The sequence below is a fragment of the Acanthochromis polyacanthus genome, chromosome 4 (genome assembly GCF_021347895.1).
Source record: "Acanthochromis polyacanthus isolate Apoly-LR-REF ecotype Palm Island chromosome 4, KAUST_Apoly_ChrSc, whole genome shotgun sequence".
NCBI lineage: Eukaryota > Metazoa > Chordata > Actinopteri > Pomacentridae > Acanthochromis > Acanthochromis polyacanthus.
Genome location: NC_067116.1, coordinates 42,837,578 through 42,853,213, shown reverse-complemented (window position 1 = coordinate 42,853,213; position 15,636 = coordinate 42,837,578). Strand labels below are relative to the sequence as shown.

Sequence of the window (15,636 nt, the reverse complement as noted above, 5' to 3'; positions counted from 1 at the left end):
TAATGGGAACCGTAGAATGCTTCAGTAATAATCTAGCAAACCATACATATGATTAAAATTTATATAAAATGTTTCTTTTCAGTCCATGATGGGAATTTTTAAAGGTATTAGAGGAGATTTAATTTCCTATGACTATGAACGTAGCATGCGCACATACAACCTCCCCCCTCTTAACATTTACGAAGAAACGCCCCCCTCCAGAAAACTGCGTAGCACTCGTGAAGTTGTCTTTTACGGCTGGGTCCCCCTGGATCTTTATCTGCCATTATGTAAAAAAGATGAGCAAAACAAGTCGCCAGCTAACTACGAAGCTATACCAAAGCAACACATACAGAAAACACGTAAGTCCAAGGCGTACGTAATCTACGTAACTAGGCCTGAGCAGGAAGATTTTTGATTGACAGGAAAGGGAGCAAAGCAAACGCCTCGGTCCGAGCGCTTTGATTGGCTGATGTTTTTCAGGTCCTGCCATGTCCACAGTTATTTTTTTATTTTTTAGAAACCATACATACAAGTCCACTAAAGGTCAGTATATTCATTTTATGTGAACCAGACAAATTAAACAAAAAAAACATCCTCCATAATGCCTTTAAGTGAGGCAGCAGGAGAACCACAGTCAATTTTTGCGCCCAAAGGTTGATCAGACCCCGACACCCAACTAGCTAAACCTCTAAATTAACAAGCACAAATAATATTCTAAACTGTTAAAATAACTTCTTTACTATCAGCAGAGAGCTTTAGGTAGCATTAAAAGGCCCATTTCTAATCAATTTAAGTGAGCATCAAACATTCAGCAGGAGAAAACAACTTCAAACTCAACACATCCATGTCAGATATAGTTTTATCTTTTAAATTTTAATGTTTCTTTCTGCTCAGTTACAACACCAAAGCCTGTCACACTCGCCCGTGTTTACCCCGTCTTCTTTTCACGCCAGTGTTGATGGTAAAAACATGTTTTTAATGAAGCCAATTCAGGATATACAGATATCTGACAACATTAAATATGCTTACAGTACAACTGAGAAGTTTAGGATTTACTGGACCCTGTCTGGAAAAACAACCAGGACTCATAAATACAAATTTCGTCCTCAGAATGAACAATTTCTTCACATCTCTGAATGTGGAGTTTCCAGTGCTTTTTAATAAGGAATATGAGGCGAAGACATCGGCCCGCCAGGTACGTCCATCTGCAAATAGTGCTGTGCTCTCCCTCGGATTAATCTCATGAGCACACGGGGGGTAAACATTTCATGATAAAAATAAACTCACAGAGCGGTGAATTCAGTGTGTATCACACAATAAACATGATAAATAGGTCTGCCTTTAAAGTAGTGCATTGTTTTTCTCAATTAAGGAATGTACGTAAATGACGTATATATACACACACACACACACACACAGCGGGAACATTTAAATAGAGTGAATAAAATCAGACTTCCCCACCCATGAAAAGATGAGTTTCCATTTCTCTGTTCAAAGTGGAATTCTCTACGACAAAACAAAACATTTCTGTCTTCACCCAGACTGATTTAAAGCTTGAATCACACCAACAATAGATAAAGCAGGCATGAGAAGAGAAGGAGCGACGGATGAGAGGCACTTTACATGGCGGTTCATTCTGATCTGTCAGTGTACTCGTCATCGCGAGGTCTGCGTCAGTCTTTTCTGAGCTGTAAGTTCATGTTACTGGTTTTAAATCTTTCAGACAGTGGAAACGAATACCTGCATCTGTTAAAGAAAACAGATGACAGGTGAGGAAGATGCAGCTTTTTTCTGTGAGATAAACAATGAATTCAGGATTGGTGGCGATTGGCAGCGTCCGGTATTCAGAGCTGCTGCTTTTTCATGGTGTGTGAGTGTGTGTGAGTGAGTGAGTGAGTGAGTGAGTGAGTGAGTGTGAGAATGGAAACAGGAAAATGGCTTCATCCCCGTGTCTCTGTCTGCAGCTGCCGTCACTGCTAGGGGCTCGCCTTCCTCGCGCTGACCAGGTAGCCCTTCGACTTGATGATGCCTCTGCTCTTGACGATGACGGAGTAACGCAGGACCCACTCCAGCCTCCAGTCAGCGATGCTCAGGTCCTGAGCTCCTTCCTGAACCGCCTCCTGGAATGTGGCCGCCGACATCAGCTCTGCAGAAGATAACGACAGGAAGGAGCGGTTTAAAACTCAACACACCTGTAAAACCGCATTTTTTCCATCTTAGAAATATTTCCAAACTCCGCCCCTTCCTCTCCCTCCCTGATGCTGAGGAGCTCGTCCACGCCTTCGTCTTCTCCAGGCTGGACTACTGTAATGCACTCCTCATTGGGATTCCTGGCAGGAGCCTGCAGAGACTGCAGTACATCCAGAACTGCGCTGCCAGGATCCTGATGAGGGTGCGCAAATCCCATCACATCACGCCGATCCTCCATAATCTCCATTGGCTCCCAGTTAGGTTCAGGATTGAATTTAAGATTTGTCTCCTGACCTGTCACTGTGTCTACGGCAGCGCACCAGTGTACCTTAAAGATCCAAGGTCCAAGCTCCACTCTATGGGACTGTGGAATGCCCTCCCCAACCACCTGAGGGCGCCACAGTCGCCTGAAGTTTTTAAAAAACAGCTGAAGACTTTTACATTTTTCTTAATGCGCTGTATTTTTATTGCTGATGTTTTTATCTGGAGCACTTTGAGATTTGGTTTTCAAATGTAAAGTGCATTATAAATCAATTTTATTATAATTAACTCACAAAAAACATCCAGACATGCATTTTACACGAGCTAAACTGGGCAGTCACAGGCAGGTAAATGCAGACTAAATCCACTGTGTTTTTAAGCCTAATTATTCCCACTCAAGGCAGGAATTCTTTCTTTACAAAACAGTTCATAAATGTATATTTTACATTTGTAAAAAGGTTAAATCATTTCCTAAAAAACTGGAACTCTATTCGGGATCATTTCAGTCACAGATTATTATTATTGAACAAAAATCTGTCTCATTTTCCATGTTTATCCAGATTTTAAACATCAAACAAATGTTGTAGAAAACATGTGATCAATGATTTTAATAAAGTCAATTCATAACATAAAGATATCTGACAACATTAAATGTTTACAGTACAGATCAGACGTTTGGTAAACAGCGGACCACGTCTTTAGTCTTTTCAGTATGTCCAATTATTGTTGCTCTTTAAAAGATTAGTTATTTTCTTGTTAAATTGTCTTTTAAACATGTTTTATTGTCGTTTTATTTTGAAAATGCCTGGCTTTTCAAAACTTTTATTGTTTTAGCAAATTTTTTCTTCTTTTCACGGCAGATTGCTATTTAAAAAAAGTTTTATTTTTTCAATATTTACCGTTGCTTTTAAAAAAATATGTCTTAGCGTGATTTTTAATGTTTTGCCGTTGCTCTTTCTAAAAAGGATGTTTTACTGTCTTTTTTAACAATAGAATGTTTTCATTGTCATTCTTCAGTTTGGCACTCTGTTAGCAGCAATAAAAGAGAAATCGCACAAAGCAATATTAAACACAGATTAAAAATATATAGTGCTGCTTTTCTAACAAAAACAATTAACTTGTTTTGACTTTTTAAAATGTTTTATGGTTCCTTTATCGAAACAAATCTTTGCCATTTCTGTTATTTGTCTTTTTCAGTGTTTTGTTCTTTGATAAAATGTTTTTATTGCTGTTCTTTTTATTATTACTATGATTAAATTTTTTATTTAAAAAAAAAAAGCCAATTCATGATACATAGATATGCGGTGCCACTGGGTATGTTTACAGTATAACCGAGATCTTTAGGACTTACTGGACCCCGTCTGGAAAAACAAACACTTCTTTCTCAGAATTAACAGTTTCTTCAGAACAGTGTGCATTAGACTGACTAAAAAGAAATTACTGTGTTCACAGCAGAGACAAAGATAAACCATTTTCAAGCTTTAGCTGCACAGAAAATGTTCACTTTTCTCTGTTGGTTTGGGCTTCTTGCTGTATTTGCTCCAAACAGAGAACAGAGTTTGTTTTAGAACCAAAACCGAAACAAAACACAAACCTGGACTTGCAACAAAAAAAAAAAATAAATCAAACAAACCCTCCTGAACCAACAGTAAACAGAAAGTGGCCTCACCTTTGGCGTCGTTGTGTGTGAGCAGCTGGATGTCGAACTCTTTAGCGAAGGCCGTCAGGTCTGGAGGCATCACGCAGCAGGAGGCCAGATTTACCTGGTTACTGCTGGGCTTCACCTGGACACACAGGGAGTGGAGTTAAAGGCTGCCAGGTGTGTCACAGCTCATTATAGATCAGTGTGTTTGAAGCTGCCATCCTCAACTTTAACCAGAAATCAACGTCTCAGATGACTCAAATTAAAATCATCAGATTTTCTGAACAATCTCTGATTTTTTTTAGAGCACAACATATGGATATTTCTAAATGGATTTATGAAATTTTACCTTGAAAAAATAATCTTTAAATATTGCCGCTTGACTTGCTTTGAGCGCAATAAATTTAAGATGTTTGAACAACAACATCTGAAGGACTGTTAAAGATAAAAACCTTAATTTTTCATTGATACTTCTCATTATACCTTTCATTCTTGTAATTAATTATATGCCGGGATTCAAACTGATTTCTCTGAATTAAAGGTGGAGAACCACTTGGTCTACTTGGAATAGATCATCTACTAATATTCTAGTTTGTAGAAATCACTGTATTACAGATGACGCTTCATTGTATTAGAAGCATTGCTGTGTCACATGATAAAAGCGGAAGAGTACTGAGACTTGTTTTTGGGTGGAAAAGTACTGAAGGTCATAAGTGGTTTCAGAATATTTTCGTCAGGCGGGAGGAAGGGGTGATCACATAGACATAAGCGGGCGGCGAATATTCGGATACCAAAATTAATATCCGGATACTGCTGTAGCAAACAAATATTCGGATATTCGGGTCCAGCCCTAGATAAAACTAAGATTCTTTTTGAGTGAAACTATAAGTTTGGTCAGCCTGGCTCATTGACAGACTCTCGCTCTGGTATCTTTTATGTCACAGGGACGTCACTTCTGCAGCTGAGAAAAGATTTTGTTCACATTAAAAGGAAACCACGAAGCAAGAATTCTGACTGTAAGGTGTTGAAACCTCCACAACAAGTTTTTTTTGGTACAACTTGTCACACCTGCTCAATCAGATATGAAAGTTCAACCAAAACACCTTTTAAAAAAAATTTTGTGACCAAATACGTCATATTAAAAGTATTCTGTAGGTTTGTATGATTGTGACATGAAGCTGCTTAGGGTTCAGAAAATATCACTAGTTGACGTTATCAGTTCCTTGTTAAAATGTGCTCAAAGATGAGACTTTTTGTGATTTGTCAGATTTCAACTCACCTATGATCAGAGAATGTTTCATCTACTTGCCAAATATTGCAGATTCTGAATCAATGACATGACGAGAAATAACAGTGAAAACGTCAGGCTTTTATTTTTATCAGTTCCTGAGATATTTTCATTCAAACAGAACAGAAAAATGTGCTGACAGTGGGTCGAGAGGCTTGTTTTTTTTAATAAATCTTTATTTAAAAAGTATTTGATACATCTTTCTAAAATTTCACAGAAACCATTTTAAATATCAACAGATTGATTTGGAAAAAAAAAAATCAAGCAAATCAGAGGTGGTTGAGCAGAATGTCTCTGATGATTTTAGATGTAATAAACCCTCACAAGCTTCCCACTGACCTGAGCCCAGTTGTAGAGGTGCTCCAGCAGATCTTTGTCCAGGTCCGAGGTTCCGATGGCTGCGATCTGCTGACTCCTGACCAGAGCCTCCAGCTCCTCCCAGGCTGGCTGCAGGTGAGCCAGACTCTGGTTGTCACCCTCCAGAGGGCCAGGGGGCGCTATGATCACCGAGTCCAGCTGAGACACCGCCAGCGTCTCGCAGGCTGGAAAGCAGAGACGAACGAGGTCAAATCACAGAAAAGGACTTGTAAGGTTTGAAAGAGATATGAGCAAGCTTTAACGAGGCTGAAAACTCACCCATCTCCACAGCATCTCTGATGGACGACTGACCAGACTCACACAGGAACAGCTTGACTGTGGAAACAAGGCAGCGATAAACACATCATCCCCAACATACTGTACATATTCTGTTGACTCTGGTACGTTTAAACCCTTAGTACTACTTAGCATTTAGTAGTAGTAGAAGTTAGTATTTCCTACTGCTTTTATTTTCCCTTTGGCCAGTCATGAATTGGGTCAGTCCATGTCAACTCAGTGAGATTGGAATCTGTTGAATCATCTTTGGCATCTGCCCATCTTTTAGCTGAAATTCCAACGTTTTCATTATTTTGCACCCAACGGACATTTTCAATAAATCTCTCGCAAGTTGGAAATCGAACGAGATCCACTTTCAGACGTTCATATCTCTTGAAGAATACATCTTAAGAGTCCTCTGATTTTCAGGAGATGTTCAATCTATCTCTAACACATGGGATCTATTTGATCAATGTTTTTACGAGAATATTATCTATATGAAATTACCAGTGCTTAGAAAGTTTTCATTTGTTTGTAGAAACGGGTCCAATCAAAGATGCTACAGGTAAATCGACCCCAAAAAAACAGTTAATTTCCAAACGTCCAGATGAACATCTTGATTCATGGGTAGGTCGATGAAATTTGGGATAGCAAGAGATGGAATCGTCTTCTACTGGTGTGCAAAGTTTTAACATCCTTCCATGCTGTCTTTAATGTATTTCATCTATTTATTGTTTTACACACATGCATTAAAACTGCATTCTTGCTTTCAGCCAGCAGGGGGCGAAAACTCTGCTGGCGAAAAAAAGTTTGATTGTACAGTAGAGAAGTCAATGAGAAAATCAAACCAGGATCAGGTCATGAAGACAACATTGAAGGATGTTGAAACTTTGCACACAAGTAGAAGATACTTCCATGTCTTATTATTTCAAATTTCATCAGCCTACCCATGATTCAAGATGTCCATCTGGCCATTTGGATCTGATTTTTTAATTTTTTTTACCATTGATTCAACTTTGATTGGCCATAACTTCCATTTCTATGAACATATGAAAGCTTTCTAAGCATCAGTAATGGCATTCAGACATTATTCTCACAAAAACACAGATGAAATAGATCCTACGTATTGGAGATAGACTTAAAAATTGGCTTTATTTGCAGTTTTTGAGCAGACCTTGAATCTGAGAGGTGTTAAGCTCAAAACTGAGGCTTGCTTGCCAGAATTTGCTGCATTCTCTCCATTCATCAGAAACTTCTGAACATCTCCTGAAAATGTAAAGACTCTTAAAACGTACAAGTCAAGAGATACGGACATCTAAAGGTGGAATCTTATTCGATTTCGCGATAGATTAATTGAAAGTGTCCACTGAGTGAAAAATCATGAAAAGGTTGGAGTTTCAGATGCCAAAAATGACAAACAACCACCTTTGCTGAGTTGACACAGATCGACCCCATTAGAGACGCTCTGATCAATCCGTCAGCGTCTGACTTCAGGGATTTTCTTTACAAACAACTTTCAAAGGAGTTTTCGAAACAGGTGAGGTGAATAAGTTGAAATCCTGACATGTTTTTAATGAAACCTCTCTGTTTTTTCTAACCAGACGTGTTTGAACAACTTGTTTAATTAAAGAGAAGCTAAGAAGTCGTCTGATTAAAGCAGGAACCCGGAGGATATGTTGGAGACGCCCTGATCAATCTGTCAGCCTCTGACTTCAGGGATTTTCTTTATAGACAACTTTGCATGTATTGCACCAACATTTATTAATATGTCTGTCCAAATTTTAGTCATCCAGACTGTGGTAATCCTCACAAAGACGCCGCTGGATTTCTCTCTTAGCTTCTTGAATTTGCTCTCAGAAATGAACTGAACCAGACAAAAGTCGCTCGAGGACAAATGTATTACAAAACCAACACATGAAAAGCATCTCTGAACGTCACCTGTGCACATTAAATGCATCTTTAAGCAGGATTTCATCTTCTGTGTCTCTTTGGAGATTTAAAGCTATCGTGTCTTTGTTGAAAATGTCTTTACATCCTAACACCAATCAATAAATCAAATGCTCTGATTGAAAACAAAAAACGTGTGTTTCAGTGACAAATCACGGGCCTGTAAAAGGACTGTCCAATCAAGACATCAAGTCTGTGTAAGATGACTGGATATCGTCTAACAAAACACCTGCACCAACTCCTGCTGCATCAAAAATTACTTTAAGTACAAATTGGTGCTTTCTCATGCAGTACACACACAAATACTTTGTCATATTGTATTCAAACACGTGTCAGTTAAAGCTGGCTTTGAGCAAGTAGTTTTGCAGATGTGTGATGTAACATAGTTGTGTGTTTTTTTTAGACATGAGGTATTTGTATTGAACCTGAATACCAAAACTGTCTCCCTCTGCAGAAATAGGCTTGGATATGCAGGTCTAGTCCTCCAGCAGCACTCGTCTGTTTTGGACGGCGCCGTTAAGGAAGGCATTTTTCCCCTGGAATCTCGATTACTCTTCCTGTTTGTACACTCCAGCACAACAAAACCAGCACTGACCTGAAACCTTCACCTCCTCCCTCTCCTCAGGTGTGATAGCATCTGTTGCCTCAGAGAGGAAGCAGTCCAGCGTATCTGGAAGGTCCTACGTGATTAAAAAAAAAAAGCACACACATATTAATTACAGACCAGAGGACTGAAGCTATCAGCAGACATGTAAAAGCATGACGCCCCTCATCTGTCTGACTATTCTAAGTGTTTTCTAGTCAGTCAAGTCAGTTCGTGTCAGATAGAATTTAGAAAATACGCTGCTGAACTGTCTCACATTTTGTTTAAAGTTTGCTTATTTGATATTTGAGACACAAAACTAACTTTTGACTGAATATTGCGAATGAGCGTTTTCAGATCTGCAACTTTTTGTATTTCATCTCTAAAAAAAAAAAAACATCAGGAAAGGGGTCAATATATCCAAAAATATAACTCTCACATCTATGAAATTTGGTGAGGACACAAAGAATATTTCTAAGCAGGAAATGGCTCCAAAAGATGCAAAAGTTTTAATTATGGGCTCTTGAAAATGGTAAAAAAAAATCCAACATTTCTGAGTGTCCCCTGAAAGTTCCTGTAAGTGCATATATATGGATAGATCTATATTTCCTACTATAATTACAATCTTTTGGGTGCCCAGATAGCTCACCTGGCGGGGGAGGCGACCCATGAACAGGGGCTATAGTCCCCGATGCAGTGGTCACAGGTTTGAATCCATTTACTGCATGTCATTCCCCCACTCTTCTACCCATAGTTCCTGTCTCTCTCTCACTGTCCTATCTAATAAAGGCAAAACTGTCCAAAAAAAATAACTGAAAAAAAAAGAATGCAGTCTTTGTTTGACATTTCCACAACTTCAAAGGCCTCTACCATCAGGAGGATTTAACATGTGGCAAGTAGGACATGGAAAGGTTACAGTTTATTTTGCTGTTTGGACAAAATGTTCACGTGGACTCGTTGGTAGGACCGGAAACTGGTGTGCATGTTGGTCTTTATATTGTTATTACATGTGCAAAGTCACAAGTTGTTAAAATGACCAACAGATGAGGCTTATTTTCTGTTCCTGAATGCTCTTAAACATAATTAAAATGAACAGACAAACACGACAAAACAATGCTCCTGCGTTTAATTAAAAAGGTACAAAGAAAGAAGAGTTTTATCACTGGCTGCAGTTTTATGGATCTAAAAACGCTTTTTTAGGGAGTTTCTTTTATGTAAAACTGGATTATTTCGTCTAAACATGCACCAGCTGCAACTCTTATGCCTTTGAGCACCATTTATCATTCTCTATTAAGGTTTACTCCTAGTTCTAGTTAGAACACTCATCACTGTGAGCTGCATGCACAGCTTCACTGGGGTTTTATTTATTATTATTTTATTTATAAGGCTATTGTTTTATTTCCTTACCGCTGACTTTTAATGTTAGTTCTTCATTTACACACTCAAACTGATAAGCTGCAGAAACTGGAAGCTTTCAGTTTCTGCAAAAAAGAACAAAAAACTGCTTTCATTCGGTGATTTCTTAAACGATTTTCTTTACAATAAATCAAACGGAGCGACTGATCAATGTTAAGGCAAACAGACTGAAGCTCCACCATCGACTGGAATGAAAAAGAAATGAGTGACGGAGGAGAAAAGAAGCTACAGTTAGTGATGAAGATGACTGGAAGCTTTTACGGAGCTTTGAAAATCTACTTTATCTTATTGTGCACCTGCAGCCTGGAAGAACCCACAGAGCAACATAAAGCATTATAATCCTTTGGACAATCGAGGTTTTAAATTTCATCTTATTCTGCCTCCAGCTGCACTTGTTTTTATTTATTTCTAACATGTTTAAATGCTGTTATTCGTGTTTTATTGTCTTTCCAACTTGCCTTTTTTATACATTCCTGCTAAATGAAAATTAAACTGTAAATGTATTTTTTATTGCTAACCAAGTTTCTCATTTGTGTGTCAACATCTTTTATTTTCTTATTTAGCTACACTGCAAATGAAGCATCCAAATTTTGGTATTTAAAAAAATGGAATAAACGACAAATTTCTGCTCTACCATCGTCGACCTGCCTGGATTTTTTTATAACCTAAAATATGGATATTTATACATATATTTGTGAAATTTTAGCTTGACATACTGAAAACTTTCCCAGATATGTAGCTTGCTCATCAACCTACTTTCAGCACGTTTTTTTTTTTTATTAGCATTTTGAAATTTGAGGCTAAATTAAAGATAAAACCTAGAAATTTTCACCATTATTTCTCTTCTCTTCTGTTATAAAAACGCATTTCTTGGGCGTGTTTCGACAAGAACTGTTAAGAAAATGTCACTAGTTGACTTCTGCATCTTCTTTATTTTTGTACATTTGTTGATTTTCGTGACAGCTACACTGTAAATGAGACCTTCATATCTTGGTGTTAAAAATAAAGGTTGAATTAATAATGGATTTTTATTAGTATTAGGTATTGTGCAGCTGACGGCCGTCTTTAATGAGAATTGTGTGACAGTTTCACTAAAGTCAGCGTGTGTTCTACATAAAGCACAAGCTGAAGCCACGACTCGAAGGTCAGGCTTTAACCACATCCCTCGTGAGCTTTGTGTCTGCAAGCATTTAAGACCCCTAACTGCAGCTCTGTCTCTATTTGAGTCCGGTGGGCGTGGTGATAAGAGCTGAGGCAGATTAGCTGAGCCTAACAAAACAGCCGGATCAGGAGTCCGTCCAGCAGGAACGGGGCTTCACAACAACTCCTGCAGACTTTTAAACGTTCAAGTTTCAGCATCTTCAGACCACATTACTTCGGCTGAAACATATAACCCAATGGGTGCCACTTTCTAGAAATCATTCTGCAGTTTACAGGCCTTTAAAACCTCCTCAACAGACGGTTTTTTTACCCTCCACCCTCCCCTCTGAGCGAACAGACAGATGCACGTTTGGAATGAGGCCTTCGGCAAGCAGCGTTGGATGAACATTCATCGTGACAGATTCTTTTCATTGAGCCCAGAGGCGCTTTGCTGGCCATAGCTGCAGTTATTTTACTCCCCCGAACGCTGGAATCCAACAGGCCGACGTTTCACATGCTGACGCTCTGACCAAAGTCAATAGAAAATACCACTGAGTGAGGAAAGGCGGGAAAAACTGTTGAATTGTATGAGAACTGCGGACACTCCCTCACCTTTGATGACACTTTGTTCGTGGAAAACCAGTCGTTCAGCGTCGCCTGAATGCAGTCTCGAAGCTGGAACATCAAGCAGAGACAAAGTTACAAGAACATCCACGATTTGTCCTCCGGCAATCCGGCATCACACTCCACATCAACGACCAGAAAATACGAGTTACCGAGCGTGATAAACGTATAGTGGCTATATCTCGTGCTATTTTTAATTTATAGATGTGTTCTTTTGGTTTTTCTTGCTGTCACGCTGCAAATTTCCCCTTGTGGGACTACCAGTAATAAAGGATATTCTGTTCTACTCTGTTCTAAAAATCAGTCGGACCAACTTTGCAAAAGGTCAGTCGTGGTGTGGGATAAGGACAGGAGATAAGCCGGGTTCAAGGACCAACGAGTGGTTTATTTTACAGTACGCCTCCCGTCTGTCTACAAAGGGTGTGTCCGACAGCTGCAGCAGTTGTCTGAGGAGCGTGTGAATGAGCGAGACGTGTTTGTGAGTGTCGACGGCAGCAGAAAATGTGGAACAAACGGAAACAGGAAGATGTGAAACGGAGGACAGACAGATGTTTAAACAGGACTGAACATTTAGCTAAAAAACTCGATTCTGATTTGTCAACCAGGCTGCGAAATATGAACAGAAACTCAACGTAGCTGCAAAAACGGTCACAATGTTGCAGGAGGACGCGTTAAATAACTTTCTAAGGCATCATATACTAAATATTCTGTGGCATGATGGCAGCAGGGCTGCAACTTATAATAATTTTCACATTACTTTCTCAATCAGTTGGTTAACGTTGGGTTCACAACATGTCAAAAAAAAGTGTGAAATGTGTCAATCAGTGTTTCCCAAAGCTCAGACTGACTTCCTCAAATGTCTGGTTTTGTCCACAATCTAAAGACATTCAGTTTACTGCCACAGAGGAGGAAAGAAACCAGAAGTATTTGAATTTAAGCAGCTGGAATGAAGAGAATTTTGATTTTTCTTTTCTCAAATACATACTTAAAGACAATCTAGCTCCTGCTTTTGTTACCAGATCAATTATCAAAGTGAATTTATGAAACAAAACGCCAAACAATCACCAGTTTCAGCTTTTTAAATGTGAGTTTTTCCTGCTTTTCTCACTTTTATATCATCAATAATGAATGCATTTTAGACTATTTTTGAGACTAAACAAGCATCATGAAGAGGCACTATTTAGGCTTTGAGAAAGTGTGAAGAACACTGAACAGTCTATTATTCAATAATACACCATTATCAGCAGCTGCAGCATTAAAATAGTCGTTTTAAGAGATAACAGCACATTTTAAGTCCTGTCTTGTTGGTATCACTGTTACTATTGACTATTTTTATCCATTATTACTCAGTTAAATCATTTCTACATTAACTGATTAGCTGCTTGGTCAAAAAAAGTGTAAAAATGTCAATCCATGTTTTCCAAAATTACAGATATTTTGTTTACAAACTAAAGCCATTCGGTTTACTGTCATAAAGGAGGAAAGAAATCTGACAATAATCACATTTAAGAAGCTGCATTCAAAGAGTTTAGACTTCTTTTTCTTAAATAATGAAACCAGCAATCAGAATAATTTAATAGCTGACAGCTTAATCGATGACACGCCGCAGCTGTGTTCTTATTTTGGTTCTGGAAATCAAATTGTGGCAGAGAAAATTATCTTGACCTTTACCCTTGTTCACAGCGATTAAAAAACAGAAAATCAACTTGTGTGGGATTAAATTCATGCTTCACGGGAAAATTACTGGTGCGGTTTTCATTCTAGAAACAACTGACGCCAAGCTTAAAAAAAAAATTCATAAACGCTTCCGACTAAAGAGCTGCCACGCCTCTGCTTATCAGTGAACTGGAGCCAAAATAAACAAGCAGCGAGTCATACAGAAGCAAGAAAATCTGCCGCTAATAATAACTAGTTCCGGATACTCTAATGTGAGATTTTCTGTTTTTTTAAATCACTTTTATACCATTTTAAATTCAATATTTTGCATTTTAAGCTGTTGGTCGGTCAAAACAAGCCATCTGAAGAGGCATTTTTTAGGTTTCGACAAATTGAGATCAACACTGAATGTAATTTTTGTACATTTTATGCGTATTATTCAAAAATGCATCAGTATCAGCAGCTGCAGCATTAAATGTATTACTGATATCTGGCCATTTACATCAATTCTAGCACATTTTGAGTCCTGTCTTGTTGGTATTTCTAAAAACTGCCACCTGTAAATGGTATCTAATTGCAAGTTAATACTACTAATTAAATTACTAATAATTTAACACAGTTTCAGTTTATTATTTATGGTGTGATATAGGCAATTTAAAACATGTGATTAACACATGAGACAACATCAAAATATAAACTACAGTCTTCTAATGGATGTGGATTTAATATGTTTTGCATAATATCACAAAAGTTATGTTAAATAAGTAAAGTAATAACAATAACAATTTAAATTATTCCAATAGCAGCTTTTGTAAACAATCTCTCATACTGAAACAGCTTCATGGCTCAGGAGCAGGACTCTGACATAAAGTTAAATAAAAAATAAATACATAAAAATAACAATCTACATCTTAATTTGCTACCTTTGCCATTTCTTCATTGCATGGTTTTAGATTGTAATTAGAAATTCATTACCTGTTTAGTCGTGCAGGTGAGTCAGGTCACCTGTTTGATGTGTTACCAGTTACAATCACTCATCTCATTTTACTACCAGTGAACTCTTCACCTGCACCATAAACTCAGTTACATGACAGAACTTTACTACGCTTTGGCACCCGAATAGTTGTATAAACATGGACAAATGAAGTATTAAATATGAACTTTTAAACATTTTTGTCGGGGTTTTCTACATATTTACGGGGTTTTTTTTAGCCGCCTCGGGCCGTTATTTAGGGAACATCACTCCCAGGTATCAGTAGCTGGTTAAATGTTTAGCTAACAGGCGGGCTAGGCTAACATGCTAACGGTCAGCCCAGGTCACCGCCGCCTCACCTCCTCGCTCGTAGAACCAGGACACTTCTTCTTCAGGCGGCTCCGGTTCACCAGGTTCCCGGTGTGCAGTCGGAGAGTCTTGGCGTGGTTCAGCAGCTGCTTCGCCTCGGTGCTGTTTTGGGGATCCATGTGTTGCACGGCAGCTAAGCTAACAAGTTGCTAAACAGTGTTGTGGTGCGGGTATCTGAGGGTCCGGTGTGGGAAGAAAAAGGCTGGAGGACGGCAGGTCTGCCTGGCTGCTGCTACTTCTGCTGGAAGTAAAATGACGGAGTCAGGATGACTTGCAGTCCCTGTTCCCTGACCTGCTGCTCCGGTTGTTGCCCAGTGGCAGAGGTAAGCCGGTCGGTACCGCCCACATGGAGGAGTCGGTGACTGGGCTGGAAACTCCGGTCCGGATAGTACGGAGCTGGAATCTGCTAAACTCTGGACCGGATCACGAGAGTGGATTCTAGTTCTGGCAGATCCCCTGAAGACCGCGAGGTGGAGCCAAAGCTCTGCAGTAAAACCAGGAGTCGAGTCTGACTGTTACAATACTGTAAATCAGACCTCGGCAAACTACGGCCCGCGGGCCACATCCGGCCCTTTGTACGTCCCTGTCCGGCCCGCATGAGGCCAATCATAAACAACATAAATCAAACAAACATGTCTTTTTTACTTTTATTTTGAAATTTGAAGTTTTATTTTGAAAAGCGTTACGTCGTATGGGCCTACGTTCGTACAAACGTCACCCTCAAGAAGTCGGCTCATGCTAAGAAATGCTTGATTTTTTTTAATTTAAATTATACATTTAAAGTTAAATGGTTACAAGAGTGCATAATGAAACCCAAGTCATTATGGTATTTTATTCCAAACTGCATTTTCAACAACTAGGAGGGTTATTATTCTTAATGAAGTGCAATTACAGTGTCCCAAAATCACCTGTTAAACTATCTAATTTTTATA

General features: G+C 38.8%; 1 protein-coding gene across 1 annotated transcript; it reads right to left on the bottom strand.

Annotated features, from left to right (window-relative positions):
* Window positions 1-834: 834 nt before the first annotated feature.
* Window positions 835-15,080, bottom strand: gclm (glutamate-cysteine ligase, modifier subunit). The gene is made up of 7 exons (XM_022200635.2): window positions 14,695-15,080; window positions 11,695-11,757; window positions 8,539-8,623; window positions 6,000-6,056; window positions 5,703-5,905; window positions 4,103-4,217; window positions 835-2,128 (listed from the first exon to the last, which is right to left on the bottom strand). Exons 1-7 carry the CDS (start codon window positions 14,821-14,823, stop codon window positions 1,959-1,961), a joined length of 822 nt encoding a protein of 273 aa, XP_022056327.1. The 5' UTR covers window positions 14,824-15,080; the 3' UTR covers window positions 835-1,958.
* Window positions 15,081-15,636: the final 556 nt, after the last annotated feature.